General features: G+C 43.9%; 1 protein-coding gene across 9 annotated transcripts in view; it reads right to left on the reverse strand.

The window, feature by feature from the left end:
- The window catches only part of LOC127419054 (multiple epidermal growth factor-like domains protein 6), a 176,354-nt gene that overhangs the window by 45,413 nt on the left and 106,768 nt on the right, over positions 1–24,173 (reverse strand). For 6 of the 9 annotated variants that reach the window (XM_051660109.1, XM_051660108.1, XM_051660111.1 and 3 more), the window contains 2 exons: positions 19,373–19,498; positions 4,387–4,509 (listed from right to left, as the gene is read on the reverse strand). The exons of 1 other annotated variant lie outside the window; for it this stretch is intronic. In XM_051660109.1, coding sequence (XP_051516069.1) covers positions 4,387–4,509; positions 19,373–19,498 — 249 coding nt within the window. Of the gene's footprint in view, positions 1–4,386; positions 4,510–9,093; positions 9,315–19,372; positions 19,499–24,173 lie in introns of those variants that run through there. 2 more of the 9 variants (XM_051660114.1, XM_051660110.1) reach the window with 2 other exon arrangements.

The raw sequence follows: 24,173 nt of genomic DNA on the forward strand, positions 1-24,173 counted from the left end.
ATCAACCACACACAGACATGTCAAGAAATTTGGCTACAGTTGTCGTATTCCTCTTGTTAAGCCACTCCTGAACCACAGACAACATTAGAGGCGTCTTACCTGGGCTAAGGAGAAGAAAAACTGGACTGTTGCCCAGTGGTCCAAAGTCCTCTTTTCAGATGAGAGCAAGTTTTGTATTTCATTTGGAAACCAAGGTCCTAGAGTCTGGAGGAAGGGTGGAGAAGCTCATAGCCCAAGTTGCTTGAAGTCCAGTGTTAAATTTCCACAGTCTGTGATGATTTGGGGTGCAATGTCATCTGCTGGTGTTGGTCCATTGTGTTTTTTGAAAACCAAAGTCATTGCACCCGATTACCAAGAAATTTTGGAGCACTTCATGCTTCCTTCTGCTGACCAGCTTTTTAAAGATGCTGATTTCATTTTCCAGCAGGATTTGGCACCTGCCCACACTGCCAAAAGCACCAAAAGTTGGTTAAATGACCATGGTGTTGGTGTGCTTGACTGGCCAGCAAACTCCCCAGACCTGAACCCCATAGAGAATCTATGGGGTATTGTCAAGAGGAAAATGAGAAACAAGAGACCAAAAAATGCAGATGAGCTGAAGGCCACTGTCAAAGAAACCTGGGCTTCCATACCACCTCAGCAGTGCCACAAACTGATCACCTCCATGCCACACCGAATTGAGGCAGTAATTAAAGCAAAAGGAGCCCCTACCAAGTATTGAGTACATATACAGTAAATGAACATACTTTCCAGAAGGCCAACAATTCACTAAAAAAGTTTTTTTTATTGGTCTTATGATGTATTCTAATTTTTTGAGATAGTGAATTGGTGGGTTTTTGTTAAATGTGAGCAAAATCATCACAATTAAAAGAACCAAAGACTTAAACTACTTCAGTCTGTGTGCACTGAATTTATTTAATACACGAGTTTCACAATTTGTGTTGAATTACTGAAATAAATGAACTTTTCCATGACATTCTAATTTATTGAGATGCACCTGTATATACAGGTGCTGGTCATATAATTAGAATATCATCAAAAAGTTGATTTATTTCACTAATTCCATTCAAAAAGTGAAACTTGTATATTATATTAATTCATTACACACAGACTGATATATTTCAAATGTTTATTTCTTTTAATTTTGATGATTATAACTGACAACTAAGGAAAATCCCAAATTCAGTATCTCAGAAAATTAGAATATTACTTAAGACCAATACAAAGAAAGGATTTTTAGAAATATTGGCCAACTGAGAAGTATGAACATGAAAAGTATGAGCATGTACAGCACTCAATACTTAGTTGGGGCTCCTTTTGCCTGAATTACTGCAGCAATGCGGCGTGGCATGTAGTCGATCAGTCTGTGGCACTGCTCAGGTGTTATGAGAGCCCAGGTTGCTCTGATAGTGGCCTTCAGCTCTTCTGCATTGTTGGGTCTGGCATATCGCATCTTCCTCTTCACAATACCCCATAGATTTTCTATGGGGTTAAGGTCAGGCGAGTTTGCTGGCCAATTAAGAACAGGGATACCATGGTCCTTAAACCAGATACTGGTTGCTTTGGCACTGTGTGCAGGTGCCAAGTCCTGTTGGAAAATGAAATCTGCATCTCCATAAAGTTGGTCAGCAGCAGGAAGCATGAAGTGCTCTAAAACTTCCTGGTATACGGCTGCGTTGACCTTGGACCTCAGAAAACACAGTGGACCAACACCAGCAGATGACATGGCACCCCAAACCATCACTGACTGTGGAAACTTTACACTGGACCTCAAGCAACGTGGATTGTGTGCCTCTCCTCTCTTCCTCCAGACTCTGGGACCCTGATTTCCAAAGGAAATGCAAAATCTACTTTCATCAGAGAACATAACTTTGGACCACTCAGCAGCAGTCCAGTCCTTTTTGTCTTTAGCCCAGGCGAGACGCTTCAGACGCTGTCTGTTGTTCAAGAGTGGCTTGACACAAGGAATGCGACAGCTGAAACCCATGTCTTGCATACGTCTGTGCGTAGTGGTTCTCCCCCACATTTATGAATGGGTTTTGTTTCACAATCCTCTCCAGGGTGCGGTTATCCCTATTGCTTGTACACTTTTTTCTACCACATCTTTTCCTTCCCTTCGCCTCTCTATTAATGTGCTTGGACACAGAGCTCTGTGAACAGCCAGCCTCTTTTGCAATGACCTTTTGTGTCTTGCCCTCCTTGTGCAACGTGTCAATGGTCGTCTTTTGGACAACTGTCAAGTCAGCAGTCTTCCCCATGATTGTGTAGCGTACAGAACTAGACTGAGAGACCATTTAAAGGCCTTTGCAGGTGTTTTGAGTTAATTAGCTGATTAGAGTGTGGCACCAGGTGTCTTCAATATTGAACCTTTTCACGATATTCTAATTTTCTGAGATACTGAATTTGGGATTTTCCTTAGTTGTCAGTTATAATCATCAAAATTAAAAGAAATAAACATTTGAAATATATCAGTCTGTGTGTAATGAATTAATATAATATACAAGTTTCACTTTTTGAATGGAATTAGTGAAATAAATCAACTTTTTGATGATATTCTAATTATATGACCAGCACCTGTATACACTATATTGCCAAAAGTATTCGCTCACCCATCCAAATAATTGAATTCAGGTGTTCCAATCACTTCCATGGCCACAGGTGTATAAAATGAAGCACCTAGGCATGCAGACTGCTTCTACAAACATTTGTGAAAGAATGGGCCACTCTCAGGAGCTCAGTGAATTCCAGCGTGGTACTGTGATAGGATGCCACCTGTGCAACAATTCCAGTCATGAAATTTCCTCGCTACTAAATATTCCACAGTCAACTGTCAGTGGTATTATAACAAAGTGGAAGCGATTGGGAATGACAGCAACTCATCCACGAAGTGGTAGGCCACGTAAAATGACAGAGCGGGGTCAGCGGATGCTGAGGCGCATAGTGCGCAGAGGTCACCAACTTTCTGCAGAGTCAATCGCTACAGACCTCCAAAGTTCATGTGGCCTTCAGATTAGCTCAAGAACAGTGCGTAGAGAGCCTCATGGAATGGATTTCCATGGCCGAGCAGCTGCATCCAAGCCATACATCACCAAGTGCAATGCAAAGCGTCAGATGCAGTGGTGTAAAGCACGCCGCCACTGGACTCTAGAGCAGTGGAGACGCGTTCTCTGGAGTGACGAATCACGCTTCTCCATCTGGCAATCTGATGGACGAGTCTGGGTTTGGTGGTTGCCAGGAGAACGGTACTTGTCTGACTGCATTGTGCCAACTGTGAAGTTTGGTGGAGGGGGGATTATGGTGTGGGGTTGTTTTTCATGAGCTGGGCTTGGCCCCTTAGTTCCAGTGAAAGGAACTCTGAATGCTTCAGCATACCAAGAGATTTTGGACAATTCCATGCTCCTAACTTTGTGGGAACAGTTTGGGGATGGCCCCTTCCTGTTCCAACATGACTGCGTACCAGTGCACAAAGCAAGGTCCATAAAGACATGGATGAGCGAGTTTGGTGTGGAAGAACTTGACTGGCCTGCACAGATTCCTGACCTCAACCCGATAGAGCACCTTTGGGATGAATTAGAGCGAAGACTGCGAGCCAGGCCTTCTCGTCCAACATCAGTGTCTGACCTCACAAATGCGCTTCTGGAAGAATGGTCAAAAATTCCCATAAACACACTCCTAAACCTTGTGGAAAGCCTTCCCAGAAGAGTTGAAGCTGTTATAGCTGCAAAGGGTGGGCCGACGTCATATTAAACCCTATGGATTAAGAATGGGATGTCACTTAAGTTCATATGCGTCTAAAGGCAGATGAGCGAATACTTTTGGCAATATAGTGTATATATATATATATATATATATATATATATATATATATATATATATATATATATATATATATTAAATATGTTCAAAAAAGAAGTACAAAAGCTGTCATAATTACTAAAAAAGAAGTTGACAAATAGATCTAATGCAATATCTTGGGATAATATATGCAATATGAGAGATTTATTAACAATCTTAGTGGGCCTGTCATTTTGACCCAGGGAACACAAGAAGTGGTAGCCAACGAGGAGCACAGCACAAGGGTTAAATACTGATTCTACATCTGAAAAAGTGGTTCTGTCATGGACTCCAGAGAGGAAAGACCTGCTCACTTGCTAGCTCTGGCCAGAACTGAGAAGATGAGCCATGTCCCACAGCTTTCAACCTTCATCTCTCACTTAATTAAAAAACAGTGCTTCCACTGTTCCGCATGCCTTCCAACCATGCGAAAGAGACTTCTTTAAACACCAAGGTAAAAAGCGGATCCAGTACATGAGGAACCTTTCCATGACAGTGTAATTGAACTCAGCATGAGGTGGGCCTTTCACTGTTGCCATCAAAGGCATTTACCTTCACAGCTCTTCTGGTCCAGAGCCAGTATGAAGCCTTGGTGACAGCCGCACACAGCATGACCCCCTTCAATGTGACATAAGTGCATGCAGCCGCCATTTCTCTCCGCACATGGGTTCCTCACTGAAACACATGCCATTAAAGTTAGATCTTATAACTCATGTCATTCTTACACACACATACATAAATACTCATTATCTTGTCAACACAATAGATGTAATACACATACATAATTCCAACAATCTCTTTCTGTTGAATTCCCATACTGTCCTAGCCAAAACTTATCCGGTGAATCGTGACAGACGGAATCTGCTGCTTAAGTCAGGTTGTTGTGGTGTTTAGAAACAATTTCACCATCTACCATTAAAGTCCACATGAAATTACATTCTCAACCATTTACACCTGTAATGTGATGTATTTCTGAGTAAAACAGGATATTCAATATGAGAAAGTGTAGGACTGGATTTTATACATCAAGAATTTAATGGATTGGGAAAAGTTGCATGACAGGTGGTTAAAGAATAACATGTACTGATTAATCGTTTACAATAAGATTAGAAATGTATATTAAGAATGCAAGCAAAGTCTGTTTTGACTTAATGTTTATTTTAGAAACATGTCATTCACAGATATACAGCATTTTTGAGGGAGGGAAACTTAAAGCAGATTAAAGGCCTCTTTTGGGTTTGTTTAAATGTTTTTTTATTTTATTATTATTTTTATTTTTTTATGTTTTAGTTTAAATTAACGAACATTCTGTTGGTCCATTTGAACATTCTATCAATGTAAGTCTATGGTATTTTTCAGATTTTTGATCATCTGCTGTGTGAAAACCACAAGTCTGCTCAGTTACCAAAGACAAAGCACACTATTGCAGAACAGTCTGAAGGTCTGTATCAAGTTTGGTGGATGTAGTTCTAGGAGAGGTTATTGTAACAAATTTTGGTCTCGGTTTAGGGATTTTGAAAAACTAAAAAAAAAAGTGTGTTGAATAACAGTATGTTGGCTTCGTCAGACTTAATGATTTCTGAACCCAAGTAAACAGAGTAAAGATGGGGACCACATACCTTTAGGTGTGACAAGCTGCATAGGGGAGTAACACATGGTCATGTTTATAGTCAGGTTTTAACAGCCATAAACTCATCTTTCTTTAGATTTGGGTGAGCAAATAAAGGCTGTATAATCTGTTGTGTTCAAATCCAAAGGAAACTAAATGCTGTCTGTGAGCACTTAAAAAGTGTAGAACAAAGAAATTCACTCCCTGGACCCATCTGTCATAGGAGAACAATTGTCTCTGGTGAGTTTCAGGACATTGGATCTGTGGGGCAGGCTACAGTGAATGTGAATTTTGGCAGGCATGATGGAATTGCCACAAGGTTTGCTAAGAAGATGATGCTGTAGTCTGAATAATTTAAGTGTTTTTCAGTGAATACTGCAGTTTCAAGCAGGCCAAAATTCACAGCAGTTTCCAATCGTGCTGTTCAAGTTCAAGTGATACTAACAGAGGCCTGTTAGTCCACAGAAGTCCACAGCACTGGAATTCTTGAAACGTTATTACACTTATCCAACATTTAATACAGAAAGTAGGGTCAATTGCAGTTGTCATGTGATAAAGTCTCAGTTGTTGGTCTGAAGTTTCTGTGTGACAATCAGAGTAAATTGCAAAAAGTCAAATGTGCAATAATTCACTCTACTTTGTGTTGGACCACTGTTTGAAGGTGTACAAATTTAGTCTAGACTCAGTCTAAAGCTGTTAATTCATGATTCAATAGTGTTTGCCAGACTATAATGATATAATACAAAGATCCAACTATATCTTATGAGTGTGTACTGATCACTACTGAATACACTACTGAATTCATTAAGTGATGCAGATGTCCAGTTCTGCTCCAGAGCTCTTCTGTGTTATGAGGTTACCAGATCTTCAAGTCATCATGTGATTGGCCAATAATTCTGAGAAAGCAGCTGGACACCATATCAAAGCAGTTATTTCCACTCATGCAAGTACATTTCCTGTTTAGCTGAATGGTAAACACCAAAATCTCCAAAAATATTGCTAAATATTGTTCAGATTACGTTCCAATAACATATTTCAAATCAGAAATAAAATCTGACAATTCGAATTCGTGACTCCAGGTGTGGTAGTCAGCGTCAATACTAGCTGAGCTACCCAGGCCCCCTAAGAAACAAAATCTTTAAAAAAACATACATGACTGACAGGACTACGACTAGTCTAGTTTGCGGCGGCGCGAAGGCTAAGCACAGCCGGATGGCTCAAGTTCAGCTCAGGACTCAGGAGGCAATTAAAGTCATGAGCAGAAATTCAAGGGATATGATCTAAACATGAAAAAAGACGAATACCAGTCTTATCACACTCATATGTAGTTTATCATTTGTTTCTGTGCAATTGTTTTTTTTTTTTTTTTGGTTTTTTTTTGTGGTGGGAGAGGAAATGCATATTTATGGCAGGAGTGAAAGGTTTTCCAAATGAAATGACAACATGATCACATTTAACAACATTAAGCAATGCATATTTTATATATTTAAGATATGTATTTAGCTATGTAATGTGGAATATAAAGTGTCCAAGAGGTGAAACAGCTAAAAGAGGCTGTTCGGTAACATTTGGGAAAATGCAGCGGTGTTGGTCCAGGCCGGAGTGGCGGACCGTTGATCCCGTTCCGATCACCCTGGTCCTCTGTATAGCAAAACGTCATGGTTACTTGTGTAACCTTCGTTCCCTGATGGAGGGAACGAGACGTTGTGTCAATGTAGTGACACTAGGGGTCACTCTTGGGAGCCTCGAGACACCTGTGGTCTTTGACAAAAGGCCAATGAAAATTGGCGAGTGGTATTTGCATGCCACTCCCCTGGACATACAGGTATAAAAGAAGCTGGTATGCAACCACTCATTCAGGTTTTATGCTGAGGAGCCGATATAAGGTCCGGCCATTTCAGCGGGTAGTTCAGCGTTGTGGCAGGAGGGACACAACGTCTCGTTCCCTCCATCAGGGAACGGAGGTTACACAAGTAACCATGACGTTCCCTATCTGTCTCCAGAGGAGGAGACGGCGGGCGAGTTGTGACATACAACGAGAGTGCAGACCGCTTGGCGGTTGACATATACTACCGTTGCCGTGTTGTCTGTCTGAACTAACACGTGCTTGCCCTGGATCAACAGCTGAAACCTCTGCAGGGCGAGTAGAATTGCCAACAACTCGGGGCAGTTGATGTGCCAATTCAGTCGCGGACCTGTCCAGAGGCCAGCGGCTGTGTGCCTGTTGCAAACAGCACCCCAGCCCATTTTGGAGGCATCTGTCGTGACCACGACGCGCCTGGAGACCAGTTCTAGAGGAACACCTGCCTGTAGAAACAAGAGGTCGGTCCAAGGGCTGAAAAGACGATGACAAACAGGCGTGATGACCACGCAATGTGTCCCGTGGCGCCATGCCCATCTCGGGACTCGAGTCTGGAGCCAGTGCTGAAGTGGCCTCATATGCATCAACCCGAGCGGGGTGGCCACTGCTGAGGATGCCATATGCCCCAGGAGCCTCTGAAAATGTTTCAGTGGAACCACTGTTTTCTGTTTGAACGCCTTCAAACAGGCCAGCACCAACTGGGCGCGCTCGTTTGTAAGGCCCGCCGTCAAGGAGACTGAGTCCAACTCCAAACTGAGAAAAGAGATGCTCTGAACCGGGAGGAGCTTGCTCTTTTCCCAGTTGACCTGAAGCCCTAGTCAGCTGAGGTGTGAGAGCACCAGGTCCCTGTGTGCGCACAACATGTCTCAAGAATGAGCTAGGATTAGCCAGTCGTTGAGATAGTTGAGAATGCGAATGCCCACCTCCCTTAAAGGGGCAAGGGCAGCCTCTGCGACCTTCGTAAAGATGCGAGGAGACAGGGACAGGCCGAAAGGGAGGACTTTGTACTGATACGCCTGACCCTCGAATGCAAACCGCAGGAAGGGTCTGTGTCGAGGAAGGATCGAGACGTGGAAGTACCTTCAGGTCTACACCACGAACCAATCTTGATGCCGGACGCTCGCCAGAATGCATTTTTGCATCAGCATCTTGAACGGGAGTCTGTGTAAAGCCCGGTTCAGTACTTGCAGGTCCAAGATTGGCCGCAACCCACCGCCTTTTTTCGGTACGATGAAGTAGGGGCTGTAAAACCCTTTCTTCATCTCAGCTGGAGAAACAGGTTCTATCGCGCCCTTCCGTAGGAGGGTAGCGATCTCTGCATGCAAGGTGGCAGGGTTTTCGCTCTTGACCAAGGTGAAGAGAATACCGCTGAACCTGGGCGGGTGCCTGGTGAACTGAATCACGCAGCCATCGCGACGGATTGGAAAGCGCGAGCCACGTGTCCAAGTTCCACGCAAGTGGGACCAAGGGGACAACGTGGTCGGACGTACTGGCAGGTGGGGCCTCACGGCGGGGCAGAGCTCGAGGTGTCACGCCACATCGTGGCCATGCTGAATCTAGGGACATCGAAGCACTTACCTGGCTCCTTGTGACCATTGTGACAATTTTTGTTTCATGAGACCAGAGGACATTTCTCCAAAAAGTAAGGTCTTTGTCCCCATCTGCACTTGCAAACTGTAGCCTGGCTTTTTATGACAGTTTTGGAGCAGTGGCTTCTTCCTCGCTGAGCAGCCTTTCAGGTTAAGTCAATATAGGACTCATTTTACTGTGGATATAGATACTTGTCTACCTGTTTCCTCCAGCATCTTCACAAGGTCCTTTGCTGTTGTTCTGGGATTGATTTGCACTTTTCGCATCAAACTACGTTCATCTCTAGGAGACAGAATGTGTCTCCTTCCTGAGTGGTATGATGGCTGCATGGTCCCGTGGTGTTTATACTTGCGTACTGTTGTTTGTACAGATGAATGTAGTACCTTCAGGCATTTGGAAATTGCTCCCAAGGATGAATCAGTCTTGTAGGTCCACAATTTTTTTCTGAGGTCTTGGCTAATTTATTTTGATTTTCCCATGATGTCAAGCAAAGAGGCACTGAGTTTGAAGATAGGCCTTAAAATACATACACTGGTACACCTCCAATTCAGTACACCTCCTATCAGAAGCTAACTGGCTAAATGTCTAAAGCCTTGGCATCATTTTCTGGAATTTTCCAAGCTGCTTAAAGGCACAGTTAACTTAGTGTATGTAAACTCCTGTCCCACTGGAATTGTGATATAGTCAATTAAAAGTGAAACAATCTGTCTGTAAACAATTGTTGAAAAATTACTCATGCCATGCACAAAGTAGATGTTCTAAACGACTTGCCAGAACTGTAGTTTGCTAATGTTAAATCTGTGGAGTGGTTAAAATATTTGTTTTAATCACTTCAACCTAAGTGTATGTAAACTTCTGACTTCAACTGTATATATGTATGTACAATATAAAAAATAAAAATCTTTTATATACAGATGCAAGTGAATGTATTGCAGAAGAGGTATGGTATGTTGGATAAATATAAATAAACTAAGCTGTGTTCTGCACATAATTATTGCTTAATGGGGCAGTTTTAATTGTTCATGAGATGGATAGCCTGAGGGAAAAAACTGTTCCTGTGCCTGACGGTTCTGGTGCCCAGTGCTCTATAGCGCCATCCAGAAGGCAACAGTTCAAAAAGGTATTGGGCTGGGTGAGTGGGGTCCAGAGTGATTTTTCCAGCCCTTTTTCTCACTCTGGAAGTGTACAGTTCTTGAAGGGAGGGCAGGGGGCCACCAATAATCCTCTCAGCAGTCCAAACTGTCCTTTGTAGTCTTCTGATGTCCGTAGCTGCACCAAACCAGACAGTTACTGAAGTGCAGAGGACAGACTCAATGACTGCGGAGTAGAACTGTATCAGCAGCACCTGTGGCAGGTTGAACTTCCTCAGCTGGCAAAGGAAGTACAAACTCTGCTGGGCCTTTTTCACAATAGATTCAGTGTGGGTCTCCCACTTCAGGTCCTGTGAGATGTTATTGCCCAGGAACCTGAATGACTCCACTGCTGCCGCAGTGCTGTTTAGAATGGTAAGCGGGGTCAATGTTGGGGTGTTCCTCCTAAAGTCCACAATCATTGCCACTGTTTTGAGCATGTTCAGCTCCAGTTAGTTTTGACAGCACCAGTGAGTCAGTCGTTCAACCTCCCTTCTGTATACAGACTCAACGTCATCTTGGATGAGGCTGATGACAGTAGTGTCATCTGCAAACTTCTGGAAGTTGACAGAGGGGTCCTTGGCAGTGCAGTCACTGGTATACAGGGAGAAGAGCAGTGGGGAGAGCACACATCCCTGGGGGGCACCAGTGCTGATTGTACAGGTGCTGGAAGTAAATTTCCCCTGTCTCAATAGCTGCTGCCTGTCCGTCAGAAAGCTGGTGATCCAATGACAGACAGACGTGGGAACAGAGAGTTGGTGTAATTTAGTCCGGAGAATAGCTGGGATGATGGTGTTAAAAGCCGAACTGAAGTCCACAAAAAGGATCCTTGCATATGTCCCTGGTCTGTCCAGATGTTGCAGGATATGATGCAATCCCATGTTGACTGCATCATCCATAGACCTGTTTGCTCGATAAGCAAATTGAAGGGGATCTAGAAATTGTCCAGTGATGTCCTTCAGGTGGGCCAACACCAGTCTCTCAAATGATTTCATGACCACAGACGTCATAGTGAAGGGTCTGTAGTCATTAAGTCCTGTGTATTTGGGTTTCTTTGGGACAGGAATGATGAAGACCCAGCACACCTCCTCTTCACAGATCTTAACTGCAGGTTGAGTAGCGGGGTAGTAGGTGTTTGAGTGAAGTGAAGGTCAGAGCGGGTGTGGGGTGTGAGACTGAGCTTTTCAAATCTACAGTAAAACACATTCAAGTCATCAGCCAGTTGTTGGTTCCCTACAGTGTTGGGGGATGGTGCCTTGACGTTAGTAATGTCTTTCAGGCCTCTCCACACTGATGCAGGGTCGTTAGCTGAAAACTTGCTTTAGAGTAGCTTCTTTTAGCCACTTTAACTTTCTTAGTCAGTGTGTTTTTGGCCTGATTATAAGATTTTATCCCCGCTTCTGTAAGCATCCTCTTTGGTATGACAAAGCTGTCTGAGTTTTCCTGTAAACCATGGTTTGTCATTGCTGAACATTAAATAAGTCCTAGTAGGAATGCACATATCATCACAGAAACTGATATATGATCTCACAGTATCTGTGAGCTTGTCCAGATTGGTGTCTGCAGCCTCAAATACACTCCAATCAGTGCAGTTAAAGCAGGCTTGTAGTTCCAGCTCTGCTTCATTGGTCCATCTCTTTCTTTCTTTCATGGAACACAAAAGCAAATGTTAGGAGGAGATGCATGTTAGTCTCAGTCACTCTTCACTTTCATTGAATCCATTTTTTAGATACAATATAAGTAAATTGTGACTGAGGCTTTCTGTGTAACATCTCCTTTTGTCCACAGAAGAAAGTAGTCATACAGCACGACATGAGGGTGTGTAAATAATGACATAATTTTAATTTTTGAGTGAACTTTACCCTGCTGAAAAAAAAAACAGTCTAAGCTGGTTTGTTGGTTTTAGCTGGTTTCCCAGCCTGGTCTTAGAGGGGTTTTGATCACTTTTCAGCTGGTCAGGCTGGGAGACCAGCTTAAACCAGCTAAAAACAGCAAACCATCTTAGGCTGGTCTAGACTATTTTTAAGGACATACTGATGTCCATTGTAAGTGAGACACTAATCATCAAGGTTACTTGATGATAACAGTGAAGGATAACAGTTACTCAAGGTCCCAAACAATGAATCATAAGTCATACATTTTATCTACTTTACACAATTTTATTGCCTCTTCAAGTTCAATACAAAATCTACCTTAATATTAACAAGTGTTCCCTGTCAAAAGCTACACTTAATGCTGCGCTTGATTCAGCCCTTATGGGAATGTCTTTAGGAGTGACCAGCTGTGAATATGTGTGCAACACGTCAATGACATTGACTAGAACCTTTATAGCCTCTGTTGGTGACATCATCAGAATGCGCCAGTACCAGGGGCTATAAGTAGATGTGCCACAGGTGCATCGTCAGGTCTTTGTCTTCAGACCACTCTGAAATGTGTTTGTGCTTCTCAGCTTCTCAAGTTCTCTATTTTTCTTCTGATAGGAGTTAGATTTGTCAGGCAGTGTGCAGAAAACTTTCTCTTTCTCTGTCATTCAAGTGTGGAAAAGACAAAAGAAAGAAAAAATGAGCGATCAACAAAGCAAACGGTGTGTGTATCCATGCTTACGTCCTATGGCTGAATCGGACACACACCAGTTTTGTTTTGTTTGTTTGGGGGAAAAGCACGCTGCTCTTGCATTGGAGTGAGGCGAGTGTGAGCATTGTGAGCTGTTCACAGTGAAGACGCTGCGTGCTCGTCTTGCTTACTTCCAAGAGCCAGTACCCACCATTCCATCGTGGGGCTCGCATATGGATCTGGCTGAGGAGTGAGAGACGGGTCCGTGCCTATCGCTCGCTCTCTCTCCAGATCCAGTTTGTCCCTCGCGTGATCTCGAAGCATGCCCTGGCGCCTCTTCTGTTCATGAGGGGGACGATGAATCTCTTGGGTCTGCGGACTGTGAGTTGCCTACTTCTGAATGTTCCTCACATGATGACAAAGCAGTTGAGGAATTACTCGAGGTGGTTACTCGTGCGATGGCCAGATTACAGCTAGACTGGCCACGCGAACAAGAGACCCCCAAACGATCAAAACTAGAAGACAGATTTCTGTCTGGTGGCCAGGGGATGGGAACACAAAATCAGTCTCTCCCCTTCTTTGAAGACCTCCATGACGAGTTGACGCCTTCATGGGGAAAACGTATACTTCCCATTTCTTTGTGCCTTCGATGTCAACATATTCGTATACCCCTGTGACTGCTAAGTCACAGGGGTATACGAATGATGATGATTCCACAGGTAGAAGAGATGCTCGCGGGCTATCTCTCGCCTGGTTCAACATCATCATTAAAAAAAACAACTCTCCCCACAAAGCCGTGTAGAACCACCTCAACGCTTGTGGGGAAAGCTTATCAAGCAGCAGGTCAGGCTGGTGCTGCGCTACACACCATGGCGGTATTACAGGCATACCAGGCTGATCTGTTGAAGGACCTGAGTGCAGGTAGTACAATCGATGAGGGAGCATTCTCAGAGCTTCGTCGAGCCACAGATTTATCTCTCCGTGCAACCAAGCAGACGGCTCGCTCTATCGGCCGTTCAATGGCTGCTTTGGTCAACACGAAGAGGCATCTGTGGCTAAACCTCACGGGCATCAAGGATAAGGACAGAGTATTCCTACTTGATGCCCCGGTCTCACCTTCCGGCCTGTTTGGCGATTCGGTGAATAGTCATAGAAAAAAACACAAGGAAGCCTTTGTACAATTCCTTCCTCGCCACACTCAGGGGGAGGGGCTGCTGACCACCCAGCCTCGCCCCAGTCCTTCTAGAAGGGAGGCTCAAAAACAAAGTGTGGCGAGTCGCGCTCCCCCTCGTAAAGATTGGGGACCGGCTCGTCGCCCTCAGCAGCCTCCAAAGCAAGACCTCAGGACCATTATTTCCAAAAAGAAGAAGTCCTGACAGTCTTGCGCCCAGCCTTGTGGGGGTAGCCCCCCTCGGGACGGGGCGTGCAAAACATCTACCCACTCCTTCGCGACACCCCCACGAAACCTCTCCATCCCCACCCCCTCTGGTGTTTCATGGGGCAGCGGTTTCCAGTGAAATGTTGGGTGTTCCGATGCTTCCTGTTATCGCCCAGGACACGGAACATCCAACGTCCCCTCAGTGGGAAGTATCAAAATTGGTACCCATTTCAGAGAACCTGGCAGCTTGGAAACTACTGCCGGGTATTTCTATGTGGGTCCTAAAGACAGTAGAAAAGGGCTACAGAATTCAATTCGTTCGCCATCCTCCGTGTTTCAACGGCGTGGTCCCCACTACCGTGAACCCGGAACAAGCACATTTACTGTCACAAGAGCTGCAATCTCTTCTGGTCAAAGGGGCCATAGAACATGTTCCCCTTCCAGAGAGAGAGTCAGGTTACTACAGCAGATACTTCCTGGTTCCCAAGAAGGATGGGGGATTGCATCTGATTTTAGATCTTCGAGGCTTGAACCGGTCAGTCAAGGCGCTCAAGTTCAAGATGCTAACGGTCAAGATGATCGTATCACAAATTCAACATCGCGATTGGTTAGTCACGATCGATCTCATGGAAGCATACTTTTGTATAAAAATACTGCCACACCACAGGAAGTTCCTGAGGTTTGCTTTCGGGGGCGAGGTTTACCAATATCGGGATCTTCCATTCGGCCTAGCCTTATCACCTCGCACATACACAAAGTGCATGGATGCAGCACTGGCTCCATTGCGACTCCAGGGCATCCACATTTTGAATTACATAGATGACTGGCTGATACTAGCACAATCACAAGAACTGGCATTACAGCACAGAAATGTCATCTTAGCTCACCTAGTTTCTCTGGAGTTGAGACTCAACGACAAGAAAAGCATTCTTTCTCCTGCCCAGAGAACGACATATTTAGGGATCATATGGAATTCGATCACGATGCGGGCACAGCTGTCTAACGCTTGAATCGAGACCATTCAGAATACCCTGAGCAAAGTCAGGCTAGGCCAAGATCTTACTGTTCTTCAGTATCAACGAATGTAAGGTCTCATGGCATCTGCGTCCTCTGTGATCCCTATGGGCCTTTTGCATATGAGACCATTTCAGTTGTGCCTCAAAGCCAGGGGATTTCATCCAAGGGCCAATCCCCGAAGGCAGATAAGGGTTACGCGCTGCGGGCTACGTACCCTCTCTATGTGGCTCAGATCCCGGTTCCTCGCTTTGGGTCCCACTCTAGGTGCGTCTTGCCGTTGCAGATTGCTAACAACAGACGCCTCCCTGTCAGGCTGGGGAGTGGTCTTAAGTGGTCGTCCAGCTCAAGGGGAATGGGAGGGTCATCAGCTCGATTGGCACATCAACTGTCTCGAGTTGATGGCTGTATTTCTTGCCCTGAAGTACTTCCTCCAGAATCTGAGAGGCTGCCATGTCCTGGTGCGGGTGGACAACACAGCGGCAGTCTCTTACATAAATCACCAGGGAGGTCTGCGGTCGCGCCAGCTAATCAGACTGGCATGGCAGATTTTTCTTTGGGCCCAGGGCAAGCTCCTGTCACTCAAAGCAGTATATATCCCTGGATGCCTGAATGTGGGAGCGGATTTACTTTCCAGACAGAAAATACCGACGGGAGAATGGAAACTCCACCCCGAGGTAGTGAAACAAATCTGGTTAAGATTTTAAGAAGCAGAGGTGGACCTCTTCGCCTCCCAACAGACAGTGCAATGTCCCCTCTACTTCTCTCTGAGTCACCCAGCCCCCATGGGTCTGGACGCGGTGGCGCATACATGGCCCAAAATGCGGCTGTATACGTTTCCTTTGGTTTCTCTGCTCCCGGGAGTTCTAGACAGAGTTCGTCAACAAGGATCTTGCCTCTTACTGATAGCGCTGCATTGGCCGAATAGAGTATGGTTCTCGTAGATAATATCTCTCCTTGACGGCTCGCCTTGGGTGATACCAAAGAAGAGGGACCTTCTGTCTCAAGCACAGGGGACAATATTTCATCCTCGGCCCGAGCTGTGGAACCTTCATGTTTGGCCCCTGAAGGGTACCAACTGAGGTATACTGGGTTTTCACCTGAAGTTATTGAGACCATTCTGACTTTTTCCTTCCACTAGAAAAAGTTATGTCAATAAATGGGGTGTCTTTGAAAGGTGGTGCACTGCACGTAATGCAGATCCAGTTAACTGCCAGATTGCTTCAGTTCTGGACTTCCTGCAGGAGAAATTATCAGTAGGCACATGCCCCGCCACTCTCAGGGTTTATGTGGCTGCTCTGTCGGCTTGCCATGCCTTGATTGACGGGGTGCCACTGGGGAAACATCCTTTGCTCGCTCGCTTCGTTCGTGGGGCCATGCGACTGAGGCCTCCCGTTAGAACCAGGATCCCTTCATGGGACTTAGCTATAGTCCTTGAGGGTCTGGTTGAGACCCCCTTTGAACCTCTAGAGTCAGTGTCTGACATGCTCCTGACTCTAAAGATGTTTTTTCTTATGGCTATCACTTATTTAAAAAGAACTGGGGATTTGCAGGCTCTGTCTGTCTTGCCATCCTGCTTAGACTTTGCCCCAGGAATGGCGAAAGCGATATTGCATCCTCATCCTGACTACCTGCCTAAGGTTCCTTTCTCGACTGTACATCCGGTCACTCTTGAGGCCTTCTGTCCTCCGCCGTTCACAACACCGGATCAGGAGAAACTTCACAGACTGAAGTGTCCAGTCCGTGCTTTTCAGGCCTACGTCCACCGTACTAGCCGTGGCGTAAGTCAGGGCAACTATTCGTTTGTCATGGGGGCCATAACAGGGGGGCGGCCGCCACAAAACAGACAATGTCACATTGGGTGAGGGATGCTATTGCCCTTGCCTATGAGGCACGCGGTCAAGCTTCGCCAGTAGGCATCAGGGCTCATTCTACCAGGGGGGTCACTTCTTCTAAAGCTTTGGCGGGGGGTGCCCCTCTGCAGCATGTTTGTAATGCAGCAGGCTGGTCCTCTCCACACACATTTATAAGATTTTATAGTTTGGATGTTCATGCCACTCCGGGCTCTCATGTCCTTGAGTCAACATCACAAGCTCATGTCTGAGACTTTTCGCATTCTTGTGAGCACACACTACACAACCATAAGGGGTCCAGACACCCACAGTGCGGTGGCATGGGTATTCTCGTTCCCATAAGTGCTGAATCAAGCGCAGCATTAAGTGTAACTTTTGACAGGGAACGTCTCAAGTTACTTGACTGTAACCCTTTTTCCCTGAAAAAGCGTAAGGAGATGCTGCGCTTCATTGCCGCACTGAGGATGTCCCAGGACTGCTCTTCAGACAAATATACCTGACGATGCACCTGTGGCACATCTATTTATAGCCCCTGGTACTGGCGCATTCTGATGATCTCACCAACAGAGGCTACAAAGGTTCTAGTCAATTTCATTGACATGTTGCACACATATTCACAGCTGGTCACTCCTAAAGACGTTCCCATAAGCGCTGAATCAAGCGCAGCATCTCGTTCCACTTTTTCAGGGAACAAGGGTTATAGTCAAGTAACCCGAGACGTTTTTCATGATAGGGGAAAAAATCAGTCATATAGAAATCATTTTTTTCAATGAATGAATGAACAAATGGAATTAAATGATAAACAGTACAGACAATGAAAATTCAGTTCTGTCATTTAAAACAAAATATCACACCGTATAACTGTGGGTGTTAAGTATGATGATTTATATGATTATTATTTACAATATACATTGATTATATCAATATAGATTTAGATATATTTAGAATATATATAATAAGATATAATATATTTATATAATGTTTTATATTATATTAATTCATATATTATGTCAAACTCAAAACATCTGCCCTAGTACTTTATGAGAACCAGTAAAGTAAAAAGACAATTTATTTTTGAGCTGCTTGAGGTAGTAGAGAATAACATCTTGCATGAAGATTTGCAAATCGGTTAAGAACAGCAACTTCATCAATGATGTCAACCACATTCCTTTCAATTGAGAGAATCGCTAAGAATGATATACTCTTTTAGCAAATATAACTGCATTTGTAAGGGGGTTAAGCATTTAGCAGGGCTGGAAACTCATTCAGAAAAACTTCGTACACACTATACTGTACCTCTTATGTCTAAAATGGACCATGGGCTCAGCCCCTGAACTTGGCAGACACTAGTCACGCTCTTGAGTAACCATACAGGTGATTGGCTCTTTTAAATGTAAGGTAGGTCAAAGCTGCCATATTAAGTGTTACAATTTCTCCAATACATATACAGTACAAGTAGATAATCTCCTCACCTCACTCTGACTAAAATCGGCTAAAGTTTTTTTTTTTTCTTTTTTTCTAAGACTCAAAAATATTAAGTCTATTAAGTAAGGGATAATCCATGGCTAGGTATGCGTTAAACTATTCTAATGCACAACGTGGAAGCGAAGAATCACCCCACGTGAAGCCATGGTCACTTGCCAGCACTGATTAGTTACAATTGTCATGAAGAATAAAAATAATGGTTAACTTTATCTACAGGTCATTAGATCTAGAGTTCTGAATGCTCTAAATCAGACACAGAGGTGTAGTGCGAGCATATAACATTTATTTGAATTAATTAAATAAAAAGCTGTATGAATAATTGGAAAAAAGACATTAGTTTTTTTAGAGACCACACACTCTGTAAAAACTCTGTGAATGTAAAATGCACAATCCAGAAATAATACTAGCCTGTAGAAGTTAGTATTCAACGAAATAATGTAGAAGAGTTGGCACTCCTAAGAACATGTAATATTAAATTTCTATTCTTTGTAATTTTCACATAAATGAGGAAAAAACTGTTACGTACGTGACAGTTGTAAAAGTGGCACTTACTGTTAATGATGAAGGGAAAAAACATCCACAATGCTTTGAATTCTGCACACTTTGACCTCTAAGACATCGGTGTGGTATCCATTAAGGCTGCACGATTGATTGAATCGATATGAAATCGCCATATGACCTTGCGTGATTACTAAACCTACTAAGTCTTCATTCAGCGCTTTAGTCTGAGATATGTGATCGAGCGGCACCCTCTAATGGATATGTGCTGAGCAGTGCAGCAATATTAGCAGATGTTTATTTTGCTGGACAATGAAAGACGCCTTTTGATGGGTCTCGTGTAGTTCTCTCCTCCTCCTCAATACAGAGGACAGCAGAGTAGGCACATTAATATAGAATGGTGATTAAAACTGACTGGAACTACCTGTGCATCAAACGGTTTTAAAGCATGCATTCCAGCCAATCAGAATCGAGTATTCGCAAAGACCATGGGATAAGCAAAAGTAAAAGTGCAGCCATAGTCAGATGTTTCAAGTTTAGCTAAACAAGTAAAAGAGTGAGTCTCACTTCTGCAGTGCTTGCCATCAGCGGTGAGCTGGTATCCACGTCTACAGCGGCACTGGAAGTGAACAGGAGAAAGCTGCATACATTCCTGCTCACAACCTCCATTATTCACCGCACAAGAGAGCACAGCTGAGGGCGGCAGAGAAATAAAAGTTTTAAGAGCCAGAAACAAACACTTCTTTACAAAGACTTGTTAAGAGTACAAAAACTAGGCTGAAAACATTGGAGTAAAGGATAAACAGCTTCAGAAAGTGTATATTTAATATATACTGCATATAGATGGATAGATAGATAGATAGATAGATAGATAGATAGATAGATAGATAGAGTACAGTATATACAGTAAATATCAGTATATATACGGTATATATATATATATATATATATATATATATATATATATATATATATACAGTGCATTCATAAAGTATTCAAATATTTTCACATTTTATGTTGCAGCCTTATGCCAAAATGCTTTAAATTATTTATTTATTTATTTGCACATCAATCTACACTCCATACCCCATAATGACAAGGCGAAAACCATGTAACCTGATAACTCTGCAAAGTTATTAAAAGAAAAAAACTATTCAGATACTTTGCTATCAGACTTGAAATTTAGCTTAGGTTCATCCCATTTCTCTGGATCATCTTTGAGATGTTTCTACACTTTTATTGGAGTCCACCTGTGGCAAATTCAATTGATTAGACATGATTTGGAAAGGCACACACCTGTATATATAAGGTCTCACAGCTGAAAATGCATATCAGAGCAAAAACCAAGCCATTAGGTCAAAGGAACTGCCTGCAGAGCTCAGAGACAGGATTGTGTCAAGGCACAGATCTGGAGAAGGCTACAAAAAAGTTCAGCTGTATTGAAGGTTCCCAAGAGCACAGTGGCCTCCATAATTCTTAAATGGAAGAAGTTTGGAACAACCAGGACTCTTCCTAGAGCTGGCCGTCCGGCCAAACTGAGCAATCGGGGGAGAAGGGCCTTGGTAAGAGAGGTGACCAAGAACCTGATTGTCACTCTGGTTGAGCTCCAGAGATCATGTGTGGAGATGGGAGAAACTTGCAGAAGGACAACCATCACTGCAACACTTCACCGATCTGGGCTTTATGGTAGAGTGGCCAGATGGAAGACTCTCCTCAGTGCAAGACACATGAAATCTCACTTGGAATATGGAAAAAAACGTCAAAAGGACTCTCAGACTGTGAGAAACAAGATTCTCAGGTCTGATGAAATTAAGATTGAACTGTTTGACCACAATTCCAAACGTCATGTCTGGAGGAAACCAGGCACCGCTCATCACCTACCTCCCAGTGGTGAAGCATGGTGGTGGTAGCATCATGATGTGGGGGTGTTTTTCAGCGGCAGGGACTGGGGGACTGGTCAGGGTTGAAGGAAAGCTGAATGCAGCAAAATATAGAGATATCCTTAATGAAAACATGGTCCAGAGCGCTCAGGACCTCAGACTGGGCCGAAGGTTCACCTTCCAACAGGAAAATGACCCTAAGCACACAGCCAAGACAACACAAGAGTGGCTTAAGGACAACTCTGTGAATGTCCTTGAGTGGCCCAGCCAGAGCCCGGACATGAACCCAATCGAACATCTCTGGAGAGACCTGAAATGGCTGTCCACCAACAGAGCATGAGAGGATCTGCAGTGAAGAATGGCAGAAAATCCCCAAATCCAAACCCAAAAAGACTTGGGGCTGTAATCGCTGCCGAAGGTGCTTCAACTAAGTACTGAGTTAAGGGTCTGAATAATTATGTCAGTGTGATATTTCAGATTTTTCTTTTTATTAAATTTGTAAAGTTATTAAAAATCTGTTTATTTGCTTTGGCATTTTGGGGTTTGGAGTGTAGATTGATGTGAAACAAAATAATTTAAAGCATTTTAGCCTAAGGCTGCAACATAACAAAATGAGAAAAAAAAATTAAGGGGTCTGAATATATTATGAATACACTATATATATATATATATATATATATATATATATATATATATATATATATATATATATATATATACACTGATCAGCAACAACATTAAAACCACCTGCCTAATATTGTGTAGGTCCTCGTGTTGCCAAAACAGTGCCAACCCGCACCTCAGAATAGCATTCTGAGATGCTATTCTTCTCACCACAATTGTACAGAGCAGTTATCTGAGTTACCGTAGACTTTGTCAGTTCGAACCAGTCTGGCCATTTTCTCATCAACAAGGCATTTCCGTCCACAGAACAGCCATTCACTGGATGTTTTTTGTTTTTGGCACCATTCAGAGTAAATTCACCAATTCTGAGACTGTTGTGTGTGAAAATCCCAAGAGATCAGCAGTTCCAGAAATACTCAAATCTGGCACCAACAATCATCCATGTGATCATCTAATCAGCCAATCATGTGACAGCAGTGTAGTGCATAAAATCATGCAGATACGGGTCAGGAGCTTCTGTTAATGTTCACATCAACCATCAGCATGGGGAAAAAATGTGATCTCAGTGATTTGGACCGTGGCATGATTGTTGGTGCCAGATGGGCTGGTTTGAGTATCTCTGTAACTGCTGATCTCCTGGGATTTTCACACACAACAGTCTCTAGAATTTACTGCGAATGGTGCCAAAAACAAAAAACATCCAGTGAGTGGCAGTTCTGCGGATGTAAACACCTTGTTGATGAGAGAGATCAACAAGTCAAGTCAAGTCATTTTTATTTGTATAGCGCTTTTCACAACACACATCATTTCAGCTTTACAGAAAATCATGCATTAACAGAAAATGAAACTGTAATATCTATAAAGTCTTAGAGTCATCATTATGTAATTGTAAATTGTGTATAAAAATAATTAAATGATTAAATAATAATTGTATTTAGAACCCCAGTGAGCAAGCTGAAGGCGACTGTGGCAAGGAACACAAAACTCCATAAGATGTTGGTTAATGGAGGAAAATAACCTTGGGAGAAACCAGGCTCACTGTGGGGGCCAGATCCCCTCTGGCTAACAGCATGAATATAATGCCAATATTATTGATTATATGATTCGTAAGTTCATACATGAGGATGCTAGGAATTGGATAAGTGGCTCGAACCCCTGTTATTTGCAGTGCGAGGGGTCCACAAGCCACCACAGGGTTTTCCCCATTCGAGCTGCTGTATGGGCATTGGCCATGCGGCATGCTCAACATCATATGGGAAGCTTGGGAGGAGGAACCTTCAAACAGTAAAAATGAAATTCAGTACATTCTTGATCTTAGAGCAAAACTCCACACTTTGAGTCGATTAACATAGGAGAATTTGCTCCAAGCTCAGGAACGTCAAAGCCGGCTCTATGACGGGGCACTCGACTACGGGAATTCACACCGGGAGATAAAGTACTTGTATTACTGCTCACCTCAAGCTCTAAATTTCTCGCCAAGTGGCAAGGGCCCTTTGGTCACATGGCGAGTCGGAGATCTCGATTATGAGGTTAAGCAAACGGATGGGGAGGAGCACATCAAGTTTACCACCTCAACCTCCTAAAATCATGGAGGGAGACGGTCCCTGTGGACTTAGCGATGGTAGTCCCAGAGAGGAATGAGCTCAGGCCGGAGGTGACTCTCAAACCTAATTCATTCATCCCGGTCCCGTGTAGAGATCACCTCTTACCATCGCAGCTCACAGACGTGGCCAAGTTGCAATCGGAATTTGTGGACGTGTTCTCGCCTCTCCTCGGTCACACGAACCTCATAGAGCACCACATCAAGACCACCCCGGGGGTGGTGGTTCGTAGTCGTCCCTATCACCTTCCTGAACACAAAAAAGTATTAAAGTATAAAAGAATTAGAGGCGATGCTTGATATGGGTGTAATAGAAGATTCGCACAGCGATTGGGCCAGCCCGGTGGTTCTGGTACCTAAGGGTGACAGGATGGTCCGGTTCTGTGTAGACTATTGCAAAGTGAACACAGTGTCCAAATTTGACACGTACCCAATGCCTCGGATTGACGAATTGCTCAATTGGTTGGGCACGGCTCAATTTTATTCAACACTGGACTTATCAATGGGTTATTGGCAGATCCCTTTAACTCTAATCTCCCAAGAAAAAACTGCTTTTTCCACACCATTTGGCTTACACCAATTTGTGACCCTTTCGTTCAGTTTGTTTGGGGCCCCGGCCACATTTCAGCGTCTCATGAACAAAGTTCTCAGACCACATACAGCATATGCCGCCGTATATTTATATGATATTATTGTCTATAGTAATGATTGGCAACTGCACATGCAACATCCGAGAGCTGTCCTGAGGTCGCTGTGACAGGCGGGGCTCACGGCAACCCGCAGAAATGCGCAACTGGGTGGGTAGGTGTGTCCCCAGGTTAACAAAACCGCAGCGATTGCAGCCTGTCCGAGGCCCAAGACCAAAAAGGAGGTAAAGACAGTTTCTGGGGCTGGCTGACTACTAACGAAGGTTTGTGCCTAGTTACTCTGACGTCACCATCCCGCTGACTGAACTTACTAGAAAGGGGGCCCCCAATCTGGTCCAGTGGACGGAGTCATGGCAACAGGCTTTCCAAAAGATAAAATCTGTGTTTTGTGGTCGGCCGCTTTTACATGCTCCTAATTTCTATCTCCCATTTATTTTGTAGATGGATGCATCTGACAGAGGGCTGGGGGCAGTGCTCTCGCAGGAGGTGGATGGGGAGGAGCGACCGGTGCTGTACATTAGTCGTAAGCTCTCGCTGAGAGGGACTCAGTACAGCATCGTGGAGAAGGAGTGTCTAGTGATCAAGTGAGCCATCTTCACTCTCTGCTACTACCTGCT

The sequence above is a fragment of the Myxocyprinus asiaticus genome, chromosome 28 (assembly GCF_019703515.2).
Source record: "Myxocyprinus asiaticus isolate MX2 ecotype Aquarium Trade chromosome 28, UBuf_Myxa_2, whole genome shotgun sequence".
NCBI classification, from domain to species: Eukaryota; Metazoa; Chordata; class Actinopteri; order Cypriniformes; family Catostomidae; genus Myxocyprinus; species Myxocyprinus asiaticus.